General features: G+C 38.0%; 1 protein-coding gene across 2 annotated transcripts in view; it reads left to right on the plus strand.

Annotated features, from left to right (window-relative positions):
* Positions 1 to 22,734, plus strand: part of CSMD1 (CUB and Sushi multiple domains 1) — a 1,753,128-nt gene that overhangs the window by 1,586,420 nt on the left and 143,974 nt on the right. For both annotated transcript variants that reach the window (XM_060291350.1, XM_060291351.1), the window contains exons 38-41: positions 8,373 to 8,491; positions 12,198 to 12,267; positions 14,365 to 14,481; positions 20,972 to 21,181. In XM_060291350.1, coding sequence (XP_060147333.1) covers positions 8,373 to 8,491; positions 12,198 to 12,267; positions 14,365 to 14,481; positions 20,972 to 21,181 — 516 coding nt within the window. The remainder of the gene's footprint in view (positions 1 to 8,372; positions 8,492 to 12,197; positions 12,268 to 14,364; positions 14,482 to 20,971; positions 21,182 to 22,734) is intronic.

Genomic DNA, 22,734 nt, shown 5'->3' on the forward strand with positions numbered 1-22,734 from the left:
CAGCACCAACATAATTCTATATATGAAAGTTTTTTTTATTTCACTGTCTTTTTCGAGACCTTTTTCCTCTCACACTCACCACTGGGAAACCCATTGGAGTTAACAAAATATTTCTCGAGTCTATGAGATATGACATTTGACCCCTGGAAGGCAAGTGAAATAGAGAAGCTACTGTGCAGTGCGAATTTTAGATGTCCTACAAAGCAGAAAGTTAGCTTTCTACTCTAAACAGTAGCTCAGCAGAGGACATGGTCTGATGTGGAAGCCATTCTCCCATGTCTAATACTCTGGCCCTTTGGTACAGAACATTATACAGATGGGTCAGAGCCTGAAACATGTAAGCTATGGCCATGACAGCCTCATGTAAGAGAGAGAAAGAGACAATAATTTTTTTTTTATAAAAAGACAATAATATTGCAGTAACACATTTACAATATATTTATTCTGAAAAAGAGGAGTTTGAATTAGTGATTTGTAGTTATTATGAAAAAACAAAAATTTCAGAGAAAAGTAAATATAGTAACTCTTTCATTGTTTGAAATGAATGCTTATCCTTTACAAGGTAGGGTCAAATGGAGATTTTTTTCACATTTTAGCATGCTTGCAAGTTCGGTGTATTAATTGTCGTTAGTTAAAATGATTATTATAAAATAAATATAAAGTATTCTACTATTATCAGACTTAAATTTTTTCTCAAATATTATTTGACCTAGAGCTGACTGTAATATAGTAGTAGTATTTCAAGTACAAAACTTATTCTACATGATTAAGTCCTTCTCATATGTATTTAATTTGTAGTTATGTATATAATGAAAAATAATATTATATAGCATTATATAGCATGAATTTTATAAGATCTCACTCAAATGATAAATACTCAGGTGAATAAGAAATAGATTAGGAAAAAAGATAACCTGTCCGTTCTTCAAGTATTTGGTGCAACTTAAAAATAAGTATACAACAAAGAAATTATTAAAATAAAGAAAAATTTAAAAGGCAACTAAAGAGAAAGATATAAATATCCTAGCCCCCTATATTAAAATAATTGGTATTGTTAAGCAGTAAATTTAGCTTTAAATTTCTGGCAATAAAAGCGAAAAAAGGAAATAGAATTTATTTAATTATCTTTAGAAAAAAGAAAATGCAGTAATGAAAAGAGATAAGTTCCTTGCTTGTCTGTATTCTAAAAAGTACTTATAATTTAAAATTGAAGTTGTATTCAAAAAAGGTTTTCTAGAAAATTCAGAAGTGAACCTTATATGACAATCGTGTCAGTTTTTGATATAATGGTGAGAACATAGTATAGTGAACTGCATTAATTCCTGCAGGGGTCTGAGCTGATGGTCAACAGAATATTATCACTATAAAGCTATGTTTATTATGGATGTGCTTTTAAAATACTTGCATTCTGTTTGTTTTCAGTGATCAAATAAGTACTACATTTCATTTCCTTTGTGGACTCATTTCAAAACAGGCACTCAGAAGGAAGTACGTAATGAGGATTAAAATTCTGGAAAATGCCTTAAGTTTTTGAAATGAAAAGTACTACACATTTTTAGTGAGATGTTATCATAGTTGAATACTGACAGCTCGAAATAGCCTTCTACAATTACAGTAATCCTTATAAATGCATGCAAATTATTAATGCATGTTTTAATGACACTTTAATACTATATTAATAATACTAATAAGGTTTCTCAACTTGAATGGCGGGCATGAGTAAAACTCACAGGAAGTGAAAGGTTGGATAAGATAACACCTCATATACCCCTGGGTGCATTTATGGAGATTTTACCTTGTGCATCCACGGAAGACAGCGCTGTACCTCCACCAGAGTGGGCATCCTGTAAACCGTGTCCATTCAGGGGTGTAATAAAGTTATCTTCATGTATTTAACTCTATTATCAATCATTTGTTGATCCGTAAAATTTATCTAAGTGCTTTTATTTCAAAGAATCTCCCGAGACCCTTTCAACTCCTACCTCCTATTAAAATTGCTTTCATTAACATCAATTGGTAATTCATGTCTTCCTCATTTCATACCAAGTTCTGATTGCACCAAGGACCATGGAAGAGTTTAAAGTCTTGTATATCTTGACTTCTACCTAACATCACAGAATGTTCCAGAGACCCTTCTAGTAATGTGAAGTCTGTCTTACAAGACTGTTCTGGGCATTCAGTAGTAACAGAACTTTGTTTGGTGGGTAACAAGAGAACCCCAGATTTATCTGGGGTTGAATGTAATACACACAAAAAACTGGTAACTGATTAAAACTTTTCTCCTAACAGTGATGTTTTGGCATTTTAACAAGTATTAAATTTAAGTGAAAGGTGCAATATAAACTACTTAATCCCTGGGTTCTTTAGCTGACTGTCTTCTAAAATAAAGGGATTGGAATACAGTTTTCCTGTTGTCCTTTGATAGTCTTTGGAATTTCAGGCATTAATGGATTTGGGACTGGGAAGGGTGGAGTGTACAGAACTGACGCTTAATCCTAAACTCTTCGGACCATCACCTACTGTCCCTGCCACTGATTTAAGAGGTGGGTCCCAACATTAACTCTGTATTTATCAGCTAGTCTCTGGTTGCTGCTTGAGAGGATCGTCAATCATTAAAGAAATTCTGCTGCTACTCACTCTGCCCATTACTCAGAGAGTTGCCCACATGAAAAGGAGTTTGGTTTCAAATTATCAGTTGTCACCTGGTGCATCCACCCTTGTAACTCATTTGAGACTCATCTCCTCTTGGTGATGATTGCCCCCTCATCCCTGTCCCCCGAAACTAAATTGTGGATGTCGCTGCATTCATCCCCATTTATTGGAGCATCTGTTATATGCCTACTCTAGCCTCTAGCCTCCATAGACAGAATCATGATAAGACAACCATACATGGTCTCTGCTTATGCAGAATTTATGTTCTAGTGGTGGGGACATAATATATAAGGAAACACCATGATGGTTATAGATTGTTTTAAGCACCTTGAAGCAAATAAGCAGTATTCTGAGGTGCAAAGTAACTGTGGAGCTCTGTTTTTCATTGACAATATTTATTGAAGGAAGGATGAAACAATGGACATTATTCAACCACAAAAAGACTTAAGGGAAATGCATTGTAGTCAAAGGAAACTATCAAGGGGTACCCTAGGTAGAAAGGCACCTATTGTACTCATGAAGCCAAAAAAAAAAAATGTCTAGACTAGAGGGAACCTTGTGGACAGTCAGAAGAGAGGCAGGAAGCAAAATTGAAAGAGTGAGCCAGAGAGAGAATGTTCCCCACCTTGTAGCCCAGGATTTTATCCTGAGAACAGTTGGAAGACATTGAACAGTTTCCATCAGGGAAGTAACGTCATCTGATTTATCCTTCAACCAGATCAATTAGGTTGTTGAGTAGAGACCCACTTGGACAGTGACAAGAGAAGGGGTATCCTCATCAGATAAACAGGTGTTGCAGTTGTCAACAGGCTCAGAGGAAGCTCAGTTCTGTGGCTTAGAGGAGGTGGAATGCAGGAGAAACGAGGATGTGAGATGCACATGGTAGGTAGAACTGACAGGTCTGCTGATGGATGCAGAGTGTGGACAAGGACGAAGTAAGAAGGCCAATGGGTTTGGGCATCCTTACTAATGATAGGTCTGTTCGGAATTGTTATTTCTTCATGATACTTGGTAGGTTGTATATTTCTTGGGATTTATCTATTTCTTCTAGGTTATCCATTTCATTGGTGTATAAGTGTTCATAGTTTTTTAAAATGCCTTTAATTTCTAAATTTAATTATTTGAATCTTTTAAAACTTTTTTCTCAGTCTATCTAAGGGTTTGTTGATTTTGTTGATATTTAAAAAAAATAGTTGTGGTCTTGTTGATGTTTTCCATTGTTTCATAGTCTCTATTTTATTGACTTCTCCTCTAATCTTTATTATTTTCTTCCTTATGCTAACTTTTGGTTTAGTTTGTTCTTTTTCTAGTTCCTTGAGGTATAAAGTTAGGTTGTTTATTTGAGATCATTTTTCTTCTATAATGTAAGCATTAACAGCTATAAACTTCCCTTTTAGTACTGCTTTTACTGCATCCTGTAAGTTTTTATATGTTGCGTTTTTGTTTTCATGTCTCCAGATATTTGCTAAATTCTCTTGTGATTTGTTCCTTGACCTGTTGGTTGAGTTTAAGATTGAGTTCTTTAATTTCCATCTACTTGTGGATTTTCCTTTTTTCCCTCTGCTATTGATTTCTTGTTTCATTTTAAAGTGATTGATGAAAATACTCTGTGTGATTTCAGTTTTTTAAAATTTGTTTAGACGTGTTTTGTGGCCTAACATGTGGCCTATCTTGGAGAATGTTCCATGTACACCAGAGAAGAATATGTGTTCTGCTTTTTTGGGTGGAGTATTCTGTATATATCTCTTAGGTCTAAATGGGCTTTAGTGTTGTTCAAGTCTTCTGTCCCTTATCTTCTATCTGGCTGTTCTATCCATAACTGAAAGTGGAATATTGAAGGTTCATACTGTTCTTGTGTTTGTGTCTATTTCTCCCTTCAGGTCTGTCAGTGTTTGCTTCACTTATTTGGCAGTTCCAGTGTCAGGTGCATATATATTTATTATTGTTATATCTCCTTGGTGAATTGACCCTTTTATTATTATATATATAATGTCCTTCTTTGTCTCTTGTGACAATTTTTGTTTTAACATCTATTCTAAGTATGGCCATCCCTGATGTCTTTAGGTTCCTTTTTGCATGAAATATCTTTTTCAATCCTTTCACTTTTAGACTATGTGTGTACTTAGATCTAAAATGAGTAAATGGTAGATAGCAAATGCCTGGAACTTTTTTTTAATCCATTCTGCCAATCTGTGTCTTTGTTTTCTGTATGTCTTTTAGCATTTTTGTCTCTATTTTCCTCTTACTCCATTTTTTTTTGTCTCATTGATTTTTTTGTAGTGACATAACTTCTCTTTGTATTAAATAAATGTTTTCATTGTGGTTACAACTGCAATTACATAAAACATCTTAAAGTTATAACAATCTGTTTTAAACTAATAATAACTTCAATCACATTTAAAAATTCTACTGCCCCCCAAATTCATGAGATTGCTTCTCTTGACACTGGACACACAATCCCTATGCTTTAATGAGACCTTATGATCTATTAAATCGAAGGAATAGAATAGCATTTTTTATGTGGACTGAATCAGCCAACAGTTGACAGGTAAGAGAAAATATTTTTAGCTCCATATACACTAAACTTCTTAGACAATGAATAAAAAAGTAGTTTCTTTTCTTTGGATACTTTTTCTTAATTAAAGGGGCTTTCTTTACAGCTACTCTTTGATGTCAGGAAGATGTATGGACATTGAACAATGTTGTATAGAAGTCTGAGTGTACAGGATGACACATGTAGGTTTAGATCTATGTGATGATGACATTTGACATTTACTTCATCTATTGTCATCCTCCCATCAGGTCTCCCTATGTGAAGTTGTGATTTCTTTCTTCACCTGTTTTCCAGCACATTGTCTGACCTTTAATACAATTTTTGGATTATGGGTTTACAGAGATTGTGAACAACACTTCTGTCTTAGGGTGTGCTTATGCAAAGGACTGGTTCTTTAATTGGTTACAATGAACAATATACTCGACAAATTTTTTCGTTTCAAAATGAAGGAGTAGCCGATATATTCCCTATAGTGTTTACGATGACCTGTCATGTACCTAATGCTCATGTTTCTACATATCTGTCCTTCGACCTCTTTGCAGCTGCCAAATAATCCAACTCTATTGATCTCTCCATTTGGTCTGCTTTCCTCTTTCTTTGATTATTATATTCATTATTGTTTTAAGCTGTCCAGCTAGAACAACATATTTGTTTTGAATTCTGAAGTTTGAAAACCATACACAATGCCAGTTGAAATGAGGACAGTGATAAGTTGAAAAACAAAATGTTCGAACTTATTTTAACTATATTTACAAAGGTCCTGCTTATCCTGCTCTAAATATTGGACAAAAAATGCATGTTTATCATGTGTTTCAAAATCATAAAGTATCTTTATCTTTTTAGAATTCTAAATTGTAGTTTGAAATTTTATGGGACAAGTATTTTAAATGTATTTTTTTAGGGTCAAATAAAAAATAAATGATATACAGTAGGAGTTCATGCCAATCTGTGATGGGAAAAAAAGGTGAAATTGAAATATAGTTGCAGTTTATTTTCTAAAGTTATAAAGGAGAGGGAGATAAATTAGATTTATATCAATAAAAAAAGTTAAAGGTGTAAGTGATGGTATTTGTCCATATTTAGCAATTTTATCATCGATGAAAAACCCCAAATGGCTTAAAATTCTGTACTAGGAATAAAAAATATCGTCACTTAATGCATATGGTGTTTTATAGTTTTTAGTGTATAGACATTTAAGGAAAATCAATTTCAGCTTATAAAAACATTATGCTACACCTCACACCTGCTCATCCCAGACAGAATCCATGTGTTTCATGCTTGAAATTATCCTGTTTATATACAGTGGTGCCTATCCAGTGTAATTTCTATAGCATCATGTTCTCAAATGAACAATCTCACTGATGATGAGAAATAAAGACTCTTCTCTCTGTTTCATCTTCTCAGGTTCCAGGGTAAAGTGAGGCAAACTGGTGATTCTCAAACTTTAATGCATAAGAATCACCAGGGATGGTGTTAACAGGCAGATTCTGGTCCAATAGTTCTGAGATACCCAAAGTGTGCATCTCTTACAGGCTCCCACACTTACCATACTTTGAAAAGCAGGGCAGTGGAGGAAACTGACTGTTACCTCACCCAGGTGGGCAGGTGGGTCTGCACACCTGCACCTGGGAACCTTGGCCTGCCCATCTCACTTTGCTCTGCCTTGACCTTAATGTCAGACACCGGAGTCTACATTAAGGTTCTTGTGAGGATTAGAGCAACGTGATGCAGCCAGGAGAGCGACTGGCAAACAGTACTGTCTTCGTCCCTTGCTCCAAGGGACTGCCTGTCCCTTGATTTCTCCAAGCGCTGCCTGTCGAGACCCCAAGGCTGCCTCGTGAGTTGGCACCATGTGGAGTGACACCAGCTCCTGCTCTCAGAGGCATCCCATGCATGCTGTTGCCCATCTGGAAATTCTTAATAATTTCATCTCTGACCTCGAAATCTGATGGGGACAGTGAAGCATGCACACTAGCAGAAGAGATGTGCCAGCTGCAGTGGGTGCCCACAGGTGTGGACCCAGTCCTGAGGGCAGGGCAGGCAGCATGCGTCCTCATTGTGCACTGGGACCCACAATTGTGTGGCTGCATAGACCAGCCTTCATGTCCTGGAAGAACAATCTTCCCCTCCCCCAGCCCCGCCCCATTACTCAGAGTCCCAGTCAGTTAGTTAATCTGATTAGTTCCTTCATGTTAATGAAAAGAACAAGAACCAAAGTCTCAGTCCAAGAGCATGTGAAGGATTTTAAGCTGGTCTGCTCTGAAGAAGTCCTTCTCTCCCATTTCTCACCCTGGATAACTTATTAGTGCTTAGTAACTTGGGATGTGAGAAAAAGATGTACTAGAATCATGGAAGATTATTAGCAATCACCAAATCTTTAGCAAAATTTCAAATACATTTTTGATTCTATAAAATACCACAGCTACATATTTTGATTATTCATATGATAAGGGTTTATACAAATAAGTATCAATGTTAAATGGTCCTTGGCATTCATTCATCTGATATTCTAAGCTGAATTCCAATATTATATGATGCATTTTTTAAATTTTTGTTAGTGTCTTAACTAAAGGCAATTCCATCTAGGAAAGTGCCTGATTACAGCTTTAGGGTCTGTAAATATTGGTCCTTTTTACCTAAAGAACAAACTGTTCATGAGAATTTTTTTGTTGTTGTCTTTAAATGAGAAAGAGAGAGAGAGAGAGATTGAATATAAAATATTTGTTCTCATATTATGTTTTTCCAGAAGGATAGAATTCCCAGATTCACACTTAAAATTTTTCAAAAAGACTGCTAAGTATGCTAGAAAAACAAAAAGCAAGAGAGCCATATCATGGGGATTTGCATATAATAGGAAACAGTTTCCTTAAAGACCTTTTAAAATGTGTATGCATTGGAATTGGAGTGTTTTACACTAAATGTGGAAGTAACAAATTTTATTCTTTAAAGAAATTTCATTACACAGTGGAAATGAAATTAATTAATATTTAAGATTTAGCTCAAACTGATTGAAAGTTAATGTCTTCTTGGTAGACAAACAAGAGAGAGAGTTTTTGTTCATTTCTATAGGAGGAGAGCAATAGGAAAACGCTATTTCGCTATTCAAATGATAAGAATATTGTTCATTTTACATAGCTTGTAAGTGTTTTTCTTTACGTTTCCCCAGCCGTAGGTCTTGCTGCTTGCCAAGAGCCAGCCCTTCCCAGCAACAGCATCAAAACAGGAGACCGCTACATGGTGAACGATGTGCTGTCCTTTCAGTGCGAGCCTGGATACACGCTGCAGGTATTTTATTTTTTTATTTGAGCTTTTGGTAGTAGAGGGGCTCAGCATGGTAATCCTCAGCCAGCTCACTTAAGACAACGCCCTAGATTTGCACCCAGAGACCTAATCTAGTTTCTCTCATTCAGTTTGTGAATCAAAGTAGTCATATTAAACCATGCATACAGGTAAATTTAATGATGATGCGGAAATAGCTTCTAAATGATAAAACATCCTTTTAAGGTTGAGCATATTATTTTCATAATACTTTTATTTCAAAATGTATACTCTCCCAATAACTAGATAAAATTCTAAGGGACAAAGCATTGACACAGTCTCCTCAACAGTCCTCTCCTGGCAACCCGATTATTGGGTTGGCTCTGAGTCCCATGCTTGTCCTGCATTGCAGACTGTTCTTATGATTTAGTTCAGTAAATCTTCAAGTGCCTACTTGTGTGCCAGGTAAATATGGTGCTCAAATAATAGGGTTAAATGCTTTTCAAGAAATGTTAAGCAGAAGTTTTTATAGTCTTATTTTTTTTATTAAATTTGTTTATGTAAAGTTTAAATAAATATTTTACAAACCAATGTATAGCAACATGAGTCATGTTTCTGTTATTTGTTTTCTGGGTTAGCCACAAATAAGCATACTCCCAGAACAGTTTATCTGTGTCCTCTAGCATAATCCACATATAATTCTCCCTACCAACAATGAATACTGAAATCTAAACATGTGTATTCCAAAGTCCAACGGACATATTTAAGCCTACTTAGGTTTCTACACTTCAGTTAATTCAGGTAATAGAGTACTTTTTGCTGTATGTTTGTTACAACACTGAAGCTGAAGGTGTTTCAAGAACATTAGTTGTATTCTGTAAGTGACTTAAATAAAACCTGGAGTACTCATCAGAAAGAAGTTCCGCAGATACAGCAGTGAAGTGACAGCATTGCGTATAGTCCCATTTCTGGGCGCTGGGGTAAATATCTTGCAGAACTGAAACCAGTTAGAGCAGCAGCAGCAAACGCTGGAAGCTGATGGCCTGCCCGCCTGGTGCTTCACGTGCAGAGCCTGTGTTACTCTCAGTCAACCTCATGGTGTGGCACTGGGGGCACATCTTTCCCTAATGGGGAAGGGGAGTGAGCCAGTGCCTGATAGGAGGGGGTGGGCCAAAGCTGGCACATCTGGAGGGACCACCTGCAGAAATCAGCCTGGGCCTTAAGTTTGAGAAAATATCAGTGAAACACCTAACACACTTCAGCAAACGAAAGCCAGTATAGCTATTATTATAAACAAACATCGGCATATAAAGCCACCTTCATCAAAACAACCTACAACCTGCGTTCATAGATCTTGGTGGGTATCACGGTAATTGCTTTGACTCTGCAAAAACATGGGCAGAGACTTGGAAAGTAGAACAGGAGTTACTGAAAAAGCTTTGCCAAACCTTCATCCATGGAAACAAGCTTTTAACCAAGCACGTCAAGGCCGTTTTAACTGATTCTTTAAGAACAGAAACTTCCTGTTTCACGTGTTACAGCAGAAAGAATTATAAGTCACATCCCAGGGGTTTCATTTAGAGGAATACCTTACTCTATACTGACAAGCCATTTTTATGCTTTTTGTTTTTTTTTTACTTCTTTATAAATTGACTTAAACCACGTAAATATCATGTTGTCTCTCTCCTCTCCCAGATCCCCACATGTTAACACTTTCTCTCACTCACGTGTGTTCATCTTTCTACACGTTTACGACAGCACTTTGCATTTACTGTCAGCATCCTTTTATAAGGAAGACTTCTATAGCCCTCAGAGAAGAAACTAGAAAGGGTTATTTAGTAAAGACATTTCTTACAATGAATTGTTTAATATGCTGCTTAGAGATAAAAGCCTGCAGACACACATCTGTAGAGTCCAGTCAGGCCACTTAGCTCTTGTTTTCAAATGCAAACTAAGCTTTTTTTTTTCTTTATAACAGTTTCAAGCATTGAATTTACAAGCTGTGACTGTCTCTCATTCACATGAGTTAAAAAGGATTCTGGACTTTTTAAAAAGTTGCTAACAACTGGGAATTTTGGTAACGCATTAGTATATTTGGAATGACAGCATGCATAAATTACATATTATTCATGAAAAGAATTGTTCCTTTTATGGTTTACGTACAAATGTCTATAAGTGCATCTGCCTAGTGAGATTCAGGCATAAAGTGGCAGAGACAGGACACATCAAATGTCAGTCCCAGATATCTGAATGATTAATGATTTCCTTCTCTCTAGATTTGTTTTACTTTTCTTTTCAAAGATGAAAAACGAAAATTCCCATTTGAAGCTAGTAAATAAATGCACAGATTCCTGTGTTGTTTTGGATCCATTATAAAAATTTCAGCTGGAATCACTAATATGAAATGTCTTTGCTGAAATCAATAGCAGGATGTGACCTAGATTGGTAATAAATGACCATTTTATTGGTAGTCTTCCATAAATACCTTTAAAGGCTTTTGTACTTTGTTTGTCCAAAATTCAGAAAGAAATTTATTAAAGATAACGTAATAGGTCAGAGAATGAGGAGATACAGAGCATGAAATTTGGCAGGAAAAGCATTATCCTGCATGTCTTCTTTAAGAATAAGTGTAGTCTTCCTTTACCGTAACAACTTTTAAGAATATTAGGTAGTAGGAGAAAATGAGTTTTGTGGCACATGAATTGAGTATGAAACCTTCCTAAGCTTGGGGAATCGGTTTGTCATTGATAACTGCCTTAGGGCAAATTCTTGTTTGATGCGTTCCCAATATGGCTGGGATTATTTAACATGAATTAAAGATTTGTTTTTCAGCTGCCTCTGTGCCAATTTTGTTTGGCAAATGGAAATTCACAAGATAAGTATTCATGGCACATAAAACCACCAAGTCACAATAAGGAAAAAAGTAAAATTGAATAGTCTGCACACAGAGGTGCCCCTTCACTACCTTCTCTTTCATCTTAAAAGAGATTTTAGCACGAAACACTGAGAATTTAACCTGCTGCTGTTTAATTTTTAAAAGAGTAATAATAGGACAGATTTTTTGAAGGTTGAAAGTTGAAAACTTTATGTATTTAGAGGATAAAGAGACCTTGAATGACGAGGATTAATTTCATCGCAGACACGTTAATTTGACAGCTGTGAGGCTGTCTGATAATAAAATGAATATTAAGTCTCCCTTTTTCTCCAATAAAGGAAGAACTGACCCAGTTCTTCGCTGAACCGTAAAGGTCATGTGAGTTGCACTTGAACCGTAGGCAATTGTGAAAGTTAACCTTTGTATGAGCAGATTACTTACCTTTGACATGTCACCCTTCACATCTATCCCTAGTATTTCCTAATCATTTTCAGCCTCTTAGACCAAAAGCTGTAACTTTTGATGGTTAAAAAGAAGACTTACTTTGACCAGTTCAGTTCAACATTGTAAGCATTAGGGAAGCATCCTGGCAGAAATAAAGACCGTTGAAGGGGACATCACAAGATTTTGATTTCAGTGACAAGAAACACAATGATTATGGACTTTTTTTTCTATTTTAATTCCAAATATGAGATTCATTAACACACATTAGTAGATTTCATGAGTTCTGATTTTTTTGCATTTGTAATTAAATCAAAAAGGGAAAACCAAAGAAAGTACAGATGTTCTCACAAACATTTAAGCCTTAAATACTCTATGTTCAGTTATGTGAGTTTTATTTCATTTTCTCTTGAACAGGGCCGTTCCCACATCTCCTGCATGCCAGGGACTGTTCGGCGTTGGAACTACCCGTCTCCCCTTTGCATTGGTATGGACATGCCTTCCGTCACTGGGTCTCTGTACAGATTATCAGTAACGTCATGGTGATCTCCTTGAGCCACTTTTGAGCTTCAAAGATGCACTTTTAAATTCCTTTCAAACATTTGTTACATGATGATAACATAATAATGCTGTTATTGGATTGGACAAGCATCTTCTCCCCCTGGATGTGGTTCCTCAGCTTTTCCAGCATCTCTGAACCAACCAACAGGGATTAGATGCAAGACTGCTAGCTCGAGGCACTAAAGGCACAGCACATGCGTATCAGAAGCCAGTGGATTCATTCATGGCAAGAACGAACGTAGCTGGTCTGAGAGTCTGAGAAGGGTTCTGTGTACACCTTTAGCCTCAGGAAAATCACATCTCCAGAAACAAAATTGAGAAGAACCGATAAGTGATGTGAAGTTGGAGGGACAGTATTTTATATCAAAAAGTATTTGATGTCAAGGCAGCCGCCCTTGTGGAGGGACTCACTGGGACTGGGATTCAGGCATAGAACATCCGTCTCCCTATTTATTTTTAAATGAAGAGCTTTCCCTTAAACGTGGGAATTTAAATATTTTAAGCTTTGAAATAAAATCAACTCACAGTGGGTATTCAATCAAATGATATGTCATTGCTGACACTCTGTATTATGTGAGGAAATGTTTTATTTGAATAGTTTACTTATATTAGCCAAATATAATTAATTGTATCTTTTATTTTACATGTTTCGTATATTAGCAGATGTCAAAGATGCATCAACTTCCATAACACTTGCTTGCTCCTAATTCCTTACAAGGTACAGAGGAAGTTTTTTCACTGGAAAACTCACAAACATCCCACAATAAATTTCAAAGACTTATTTGAGAGATTGAAAGTTTTCTTAGCTGTTAGCTTTAGATTAATCCAAGCTGGGGGATTTTAGGACTAGAAATCCATGAAGAGATAGTATTTTACTAATAAGTTCTTGGAAACCTCAAGTCCTGATTTTTTTTAATAATAGTACTAAGGAAGACAGTTTACAGCAAAACACTTCTCTACAAGTTACTGAGTGTCAAGCATCGTTCCCAGGGCTTAACCAGTATTAACTAAATTGAACTTCATGACATGCCTCAGGGTGGCCAAGCCATTTGCCAGGGCCCTGCACCAAGCTGGCATTCCCTGCATCATGTGATCCCTCCAGCGGGACATGGCCTGTGCCCTGGAGTAAAAATCCCATATATTCTTACCAAAATATCAGGAATCTGTATAAAATAAGATATATAAACCCAGTTAAAACCCCAAGATACCTGGCTCTTTTATAAAAATAAGCACCTTGTTCTTTAGCCATACCATTGTACCAAAAACGCTTTGAATATGCTGTTTAACCATAAGAAAAGGCCTGGCATGGAGGGGTTTCCCCAGCAGGAGGCAGGAGTCAGGCTACCAAATGATGGTGGACAGATGAGCCCCTGGAAGAAGGCTGAGACTTGAGGGTTATACTGAAAATCTTGCTGGGGTCATTGGACAGATGTAAAATAAGAGAAGCCCATTGATGGAGGTTTTTAAATATCGCAAAGGAAAAAAGATTGATACACAGCTTTTGGGGGCTCTGTTTGTACGCCCATCCAATGGTTCTTGTCTTTTGAGATGAACAAAAGAATGCGATCACATACAGTGATAACTAAGTACTCAAGGAATTAGGTTATCATCCTTGTTTGACAGGAGGTGCACCCAACATCGAGACCCCCTTCTCTCTCTCCCAGGACAATGATAGTTGTCCTGACTTAAAGGTGTGAGTATTGATGACAACTCAGAACCTGAAAGTCAATCGGATGCCTGACCAAAATGCGTTAAATTGACCAAGCTTTACTGGGAGCTTCTGTGGACCAGAAGCAGATAAACTGAAGACCTGTCTTTGTCCTTAAGCAGTGGAAACTCAGGAGGGAGAACTAGACCCATAAATAACTAAAGGGCATTGCATTATGTATGTGCTGAAATGAGGTGCAAATTCGTTTCTGAAGACTTGCTTCTAGGTAGCGTGGTCCCATAGAGTGGGGGGAGGGAATTGTCCTTGCTGGAAAACGAGGACACACAGCACTAACTCCCCTTGTCCGGCCAACAGCGACCTGCGGGGGGACCTTGAGCAGCATGGGGGGCGTGATCCTGAGCCCGGGGTTCCCGGGCACCTACCCCAGCAACCTGGACTGCACCTGGAAGATCGCCTTGCCCACTGGCTACGGTGAGTGAGACACTTTTTCATTCCTCAAAATTCAACTTTTTAATTTTTATCTTGGAAAGAATTAGGCTGAGTGAAAAATGGGCCTATTCTGTTGACCTAAGTGTGTCTTTAATTGGAAGTGGCTTACAGATTTAAATAAATCTTTGGCAGAATAACTTTGAGAACAGAAAGTTACTTGAAAAATCAGTTCAGCCGTGCAAGACTTTTCAAGGCAAATTAAATTAGTTGAATGATGAACAGTAGAGGCACATGACGTGCAGAATGTAGCGTCCCTAATTCAATTATCAATCTCTTTATAACACTGTCTTTTATAATGTATCACTGGAATTCAGTAATGGTGGTAGTTTCTTTTGAACAATTTTTAAGGTTTTTCTCAGGTTATAACTCATTCTAGTATTTTTTGTTCTATAAACTTTTGTTGTTATAACTTGCATTGATTTAGGTTTATGAAAATGGCTTTTTATCATATTTAGTTATGAACTTTCAGGTTACCTACCTTAAATAGTTCCTAATTTTAATTGTTATGTACACTAAAATCCCATTCTGGCCTGCTTCAGAAATTCACAGTCTGTGTGAAATTTTGATTCCCTATCATGCCTTTCCTTGTCTGCCTCATGGTGTCCTTATATTTTAGTTCATTAATTTGGGTTTTCCCCACCTGTGATTTTCTCAAAAGTACACAGTATGATAGGGGTGCCAAATTAGATATTCACAGAATGTCCCAGAATGTCTCAGAGTAATTGAGTACTTATGAATGTTAGTTGAGTGATGAATGAACATAAGCATAAGTGGAAATCGTTGCCCTAGAAGAGGATTATATTTTTTAAGTTTTCAAAGCTCTTGCCTTGAGAATCTGTGCCGGGAGGGCAGCAGGAAAGGGAGGGTGCACCTGCTCAGCTGAGAGCCGCCAAGAGGGCGGCGGGCGTGAGGCCACCAAGGCAAGGGGGAGCATGGAAGGGACACCCCCCCCCCAGTGGAGAACACATGTGAGGTTCATGTCCACTGAGTTCCTGAAGGGGCCACCAAAGTGTGGGGATAAAAAGGGGGAGACAGTTCACAGAAGGATCACAGAGGCGCTCTATTTCTTCCAGGTTTTTTAGTTTTTTTTTTTAAATCCTGAACTCTCTGAACATAGAGGCCGTAATTGTGCTCTGTGGTAGACGGAACAGAAGCCTTTGCCTTTAACCAACATTGGCTCAGCTATCCTCAAAGGCTGGTCTGTTTTCTCACCCTGGGGATCTGAAGATCTGGACATGGTTGGTTCAGTGTTTGGAGTCAGGTGTCAGGATCGGAGTTGTAGGTGACCCAGGAGGTTCCAACAGGGTCTGAGCATCTTGAGGGTCACAAGCACATAAGACGAGTAACGATAGTTCACTCAGGCTACTGCACTGAGTGAACCTCCAGGGACCTCATCTTCCTCACCTCTAAAAAGGAAATAACCACACAGGGTTACATGAGGATTCACCAAAACAACTCGGGCGAGAAATTTAATACGGGGCTTGGCATGTCGTAAACAACAGCAGCAAAAAGCTAGCTGGTCTTTAAATTGTTGCTGCGAATAGTTCCCACTTTTCTTTCAAACCTCATCAGAAGCATTTTACTCATGAATGGATATACACATTTTATTAATTTATTTTCCCAACTTTTCTGAGATTTGAGGCGGCTATTGTTTGGCATGTTTCCGTATGTTGCTCACTCACTGATAAACCAATATGCAAGACAGTAACTCAGGAAAAAAAAAAAGAACAGTTAGATTGTCTGACCTCATGATCATGATCTATGAACCTAAAAAAAATTTATTTGAAGAAAGGTCAAAATTTTTTAAATATTTATGAAATATTACAATTAAAATTATTTGTCTTTAAAATCTGTGATATTGCCTAGTATTGGACTTTAAAAAGCATCTTGAAGAATAAGCAAAAAGAAACCTTATGTCTTAAATCCTAACTACATGCAAAATAGTATGACTGTCCCTAGCGTTTTAGAATAGATGTAGTTATGCTTCGGAATAACTTGCTACAGATTAAATTTAAGTACCACACCAGGTTTGTCTGTGATAAATTTTATAATCTATAAATATACTTCTAAACATGAAATTATACATTTAAATTTAGGGAAGAGGCATGTACATTCCCGTTTCCTGGATTGTCAGTTTGGTTTGGGTTGCTCAGGGTGTTAAGGATTATTGTACTATTAATTACTGTACCGGTGACTGTAATTCCCCCAGCCACCCTGAAAAACACACCTATCCAGAATATGAGACATCAGTGCCTTTTCTTGAAAAAAAATAGGTTAGATGCCTTTCACTCGTGGAGGATTTTATTGCTGTGTTTGGATCTTTCCATACAACTGAATATGCGTGGGACCACCTCATAGATATCCGACCCATTCGTTAAGCAGCTACCAGCGCCGTCAAATAATTCTTCTGATTAATCCTTCTTCCGTCCCACATGCATGGACCAGTCAATAGCTTAATTAAATAGACAGAATGATTGGTTGCTCTGGCATCATGTGAAAGCCACCTTGGTCTCCCCTTGCTAATTACTCATCCCCCGCAGCAGCTGTTTCCTGCATCCAGCCTCTGTGAGGGCCTGCAGTCAAGGGACTTTGTCTAAGGCGTGGGCAGTGTACATGGTGGCTCCTCATGTCTTTGAGCTCTGAGGTTAGCTGAGTAGGAATCCTAGTTCTGTCAGTGACTGATGGTATGAATTTGCCCAAGTTATCAACATGTTTTTGAACCTTTGTCCCTTATCTTTAAAACGAATACAATAAAATATCATTCTCCGACAGCCGTTCGGAGGTAATGCAAGCGCCTGGTATGGAGAAGGCATTGCCTAACTGTTAACTGCTTTTAGTTTCTAAGCCAAATGCTCTAATGATTTCTATGTTGTTTTCCTTCCTTTCCACAAATTTGGGTTGCTGTTTTGTGTGGCTTTGGCATGAGCTCAATCACCACAGAACTTCTGTCTCTATTTTCTTGAAAATTTCTAAAGGCATAGTTAACAGAAATGAAATCAAGTTTTTCTACTTTACCATTACTTTTTTTTTTAACATCTTTATTGGAGTATAACTGCTTTTATATTTAAAACCCACTGCACTTATACCGCACACCATGAGGTCCAAATTGGCCATGCCTTTAAACCATCTAGAAGTCTAAGGAGGATGTAAAAGACTCTTTAGACTATCCACTGAATTCTAAAAGTATTAACTCCTTTGCTCTATGTTTATTATGCACAGAAGATATAAAATAGAGCACTTTACTATTCACAGGTTCTATCAACTAAGAGACGAGAGTTTAACTCTGAAGCCATGGTCAGGTTACTATTCAAAGTTTTGTCAAAATCCAAAGTCAAAATTTTTTCTTCAGGTGCCTTTTACTGACACGTAATTTTCAGTGTGTAATGACAGTCGGTGTAAATTCCACCCAAGATGGGCATTCACACTGGTTTTCTTGTTGCAATGACACATTTTTGGTATTCTGTGAGATAAGAAAAGAATAAGTTAACGCTTACTTTAATCCCTTCATTTTGGCTTCATGATGTCAAACTGGACACAATTTGCTGAAAATTAGATAGCTAAAAATTCCATTCTAAACCAGATTAGAGCTGGGCTTGGTTCTATTTCCTGATATGTATTAGGTAGTTTGATATGTGGCTGGATACTTTATCCTGCTTAATATGCTAATTTTTTTCCTAAAATTATAATTGTCATAATTCCATTTCAAGTTTAATTCCGAATCAGTAAAAGGCCACGGTCACCATTTCCTTTGCTTTAGAGATATTGGCCAGCCTTCCTTTTTTTTGCCCCTTGATCTGCTTGCTGTCTCTCATTTCTTTCTTGACTGGGTCATTCTGTGAATTTCAAAATGAGTCTCTGGATGAATACATCTGACGTCTGCATATGCTTATCTGAAATGAGCCTATTTTAAGCCATTTCCCTGCTATTTGATTTTATACCTAAAAACAGGATACGTTTTTTAAGTGTTCTAATCTTGCCCTAGTTTCACATCCTATCTGGTACTTTTAGGACGTAAATAGAAATGTTAGTAATTCAACATTCGTTTTTGATTATTATTGTGTCAGCTTCTGTGTTCTCCCTCCTGGTGAAGAATGTGACGGATGTTTATGAAACTCTGTAGACCACAGGGGTTCTGTGGCCTTGATGTAGCCACCAAAAAAAAAGGAATCCATTAGTATAGTTTATTAATTAGCTAAAAAACCCTCTTTTTCTTATCAGACTTGTGGACCAGGCCACAAAAGAGAACTGTATTTAATTCAGCAGTGGGTGAGGGAATAGATCAGATACTGTTGCGTGACTCAGGAAGTGGTTCAACTGTCACAGGAGACAGGTCAGAATTGAAGGGCTGGGGACCACTAGCCCTGCCTGCTTTCCTTCCTTCTTTGCTTTCTCCCTGTCTCTCTCTCTCTTTCTTTTTCTCTATCTTCATCTCTCTCAATCCTTCTCTCTCTCTTTCTTCTTTTCTTGCTTCCAAATTTCTTTTGACCAAACGTATTTACTGGGATTTAGGAGAAAATGAATTAGCTCACTGATGTCTCTTCAACACTTTTTAATATTTGCAGAAATGTTTTAAATTTATAGGTTTGTTCCATGTTGGTCGTCTGTTGTGCCTAGTATTAGAATGGGCAGGACAGCCACAGGCTGGGCTGTTCCTTTTCTGGCTGCTCATGTGTCGCCAGTACATATGTTTGGACCATATGTTACAAATTGAATTACTCCTTCCAAAAAGGATTCCAAAGTTTGGTTGCCTTGTTAAAGATGTTTCATTGTAAGTCTTTCTTCTGCTTTTCACTCTCTCGGTCTCTTCGTGAAGTATTCCACATTCTACTTCTTCCAATCTTCTCTATCAAACTAGGTTGAACAATTTTAATACAAAATTATTTTCTCCAAAAAAATTGTAATATTTTTAACATGGTGATATCATTAGCTTTTGACTAGCACATTTTCATGCTAAACCAGAGAACATGAGGGCTCTGTCAATTGGAGTTGGTGTCCATCCAACTCTGCCTCTCCCTGTGGTGCATGGGACATAACACCCAGCCTTTCTGAGCCTTAGTTTGCTCACCTGTGAAATGATGGTCATAACAGTGATTACCTGATAAACTGAAACCCAAGAGTGATAGGTGGCCTTACACTCTGCCCAGCCAGAAAGGCCATTATTTACTCTTTTGTTCCTCCTCACAAGGTTTTCTTCATAATTGATAAAATTGTGTCTCTTGGATGATTTTAAACTTTATTGAGTACCTTTAGGTTGTTCTTCCCTATTACTCTTCGCATGAGCTTTTCTTCTTCTTTTTTTTTTTTTTTTACTGAATTCAGGCTTTTGATACCTGCGTTTTCCATCAATACTAAGTAGATATGTTACTTTAAATTCTCTAGGTATTTACACTTAAGTAAGGTAACCCATGTTAACATGATCTTTAATATGATAATTTTAATATCTTTAATTTCCTAAAACCTAGGAAACGTCAAATATATTAGATGAAAAAGAAAAAAATAAAGCTCTTTTTATCTCTCAAGAACAGGAGAAGAATAACACAAAGTAAAGCTTTCCTCATATGTTGAGAGAATGATCTACAATAGCTGCTGGTATTCTCAGTTTAGGTTTTACAAATCTAACTTAATTGCCTGGATTTGTGCAAAAGCTAATGTCTTTGGCGTTCTAAGTAAACTTGAAAGTGAATTAAAATATTTCAGACACAGTCGTCAATTAAATTTTCAACAATACCACAATGCAAATAACTCTAAATGATTTTGATTTTGATTTTCTTCTAAGTTGTCACTGCAGTTTGTCGAGACACAGAGGAGTATGATGCTAGCAGTATGGGTCCTTCAGACCGTCTTGATATCTTGCCCTGTGCCAGGCTGTTAGATTGGATTGTGAGAGCTAGAGTGGGGTTGATCCGAGTGGGTTTCTTGCAAACACCAGTAATTTGTTTTGCAGGCACTACACAATTGAAACAATCGCTTACCAAACTAAGAAGTTTCTTGTGCAGTGGTATGCCCTTCCATTTAAAAGCCACTTTAAAGATTGTTGGATTTTGTTAGATCTGTATTGGCTTCTTCCTTGATAAAGCCACAAATTAAGGATGATTTGACGTACGATTACAACCTTGTGTTTCTGGTTGTAATGATTATAATAGCAGCTGGACAAAATCACTGCCATATGTACGGATGTAAGTCACCATTCTAAGAATTATACCTGCTTGTCTCTGTGATGCAATGCTGGTAACACCCGTATTTCACAAATAAGTTGACTTGGGGTATTTACTACATGGACAAAGGTCACACAGCTAGTAGGTTGCTGAGGTGAAACTGAACCGAGGATCATTGTAATTCACAAAGTGTGTGCTCCACTCAGCCTCCTGGAGAGATGCTGTTTGGGGAAACTGATACAATTTTAATCCCTATTGGTAAACATTATCATAAAATTTGATATTAACTTCCACCGATTTTGCATATTTTTTCATAGGTGCACATATTCAATTTCTGAATTTTTCTACCGAAGCTAATCATGACTACCTTGAAATTCAAAACGGACCTTTCCACACCAGCCCGATGATGGGGCAGTTCAGTGGCCCCGACCTGCCTGCGCCCTTGCTGAGCACAACTCATGAAACGCTCATCCACTTTTACAGCGACCACTCGCAAAACCGGCAGGGATTTAAACTCACTTACCAAGGTAAGGAGTCAAAACACATCTAGGGATGCTTCTTACAGGTAAATTGTAAGGGTAAACCTCCCTAGCCGGTTAAAGGCTTGTACGGCTGGAGTCCTTTCTAGTTGGGCACAGTTTTCTGACTGGGAGTGGAGTGGAGTCTTGGCTGTTGTACACACAAGTCAGGACGCAGACACAAGGAGCAGGGTCAGCCATGCACTGTCAACTGCTTCACCTGAAGTCCCTTGTCTCTACCCGCAACGGCCACCATCACCACCTTCAAGCCCCTTGGCCCCATCACCAGGTAGCCTTCTCACCTGTCACCATGTCCTCTTGGCCACGTGTCGGTATTTCCCATCAGGACTATGGTGCAGGGAGTCCGTTCACAGTGGAAGTGGGTCTGACCGTGTCTCTCGTGCCCTTAAGCCTTGTCTCAGCTCAAAGTAATGGTTCTATGTACTATTCAAGTCATGTTTAAATTATACCAGAAAAAAAAATGAGAATGAACCTTACGTGTTTTTAAACCATCAAAATAGGGGTCTCTAACAAAAGTTTGAACCTACCATTACCAAAGCACTTTTGACATGTGAAAAAGTTCAAAATTTTCATTTCCAACACAGTAATTTAGCTGGCCTTTTCTTGAATGTTGTTAATTCAAATGAAGTTGAAAATGTCAAAAGTGGAGTCTTTTTTTAACACAGCAAAATCACTTGATTTCTTTAATTTCATAGGCTACCCTGGAAAAATAGAGATTTAATATTTTATTACTGAAAGAGGATGGCATTTTGTGTTGAACTCTTAGACCTTGTTACTTCAGTTGTTACTTAAAATATAAATTTACGTTTCCAGAATTTGGGTCTCTTAAAATAGGAATCCAGGTAGGAGAGAAAAGAGAGGGTGGTAGAGGTTGAGGAATGCAGCAGGAGACCTTGCCAGGATTTCTCTAGGTCCGTCTGTGTCTTTCATTCTGTCTCACCTCGATCCCCCTTCGTCTCAGCCAAGGGTATCGCTTCCTCCTGGAAAGGCTCACACACACAGAGAACAGCGGAAGGGAGACAGCTTCCCCCAGGCCAGCGCGGAGGTCTGCCTGCAGCCCTGCTCGTCCTCCTTTTGGAGACAAGAGAATGCTCCCCCTGCTTCCAGGCAGCCCCTCCCGGGCTCTAGGCTCTAGAATGTTTCTTTCTGCGCTGTCAGGGCTGTCAAGACAGGAATCGTCTTCCCTTTATTGCATTTGCAGCTGCTACTTCTCTACCAGATCTTTCTCATTAGTGTTTCAAATATACTCAGATTCCTCGCTCCCTCACACACACCCCTGTTTATATTTAATTTTAATGACCTGCATCTTCCTTCAGCTCCCACTTTGTAAGAAACCTCTGGGAGGAAGGGTCTACCCCAGCTCTCCCAGCGTCTCCCCCTCTTCCTCGCTTCTCCTGCCCACCCTCAGGCATCTGCCTATAACACCCTCCTAGTGACACGATCGGCCGAGTCGGCAGTTCTTTGTGTCGTCTGAGATTCTCCAGTGGGGGTGATGGGACCGGCCTGAGACAGACTAGCAAGAGGAGAACAAGCGCAGGTTC

This window comes from Globicephala melas, chromosome 21 (genome assembly GCF_963455315.2).
Source record: "Globicephala melas chromosome 21, mGloMel1.2, whole genome shotgun sequence".
NCBI lineage: Eukaryota > Metazoa > Chordata > Mammalia > Artiodactyla > Delphinidae > Globicephala > Globicephala melas.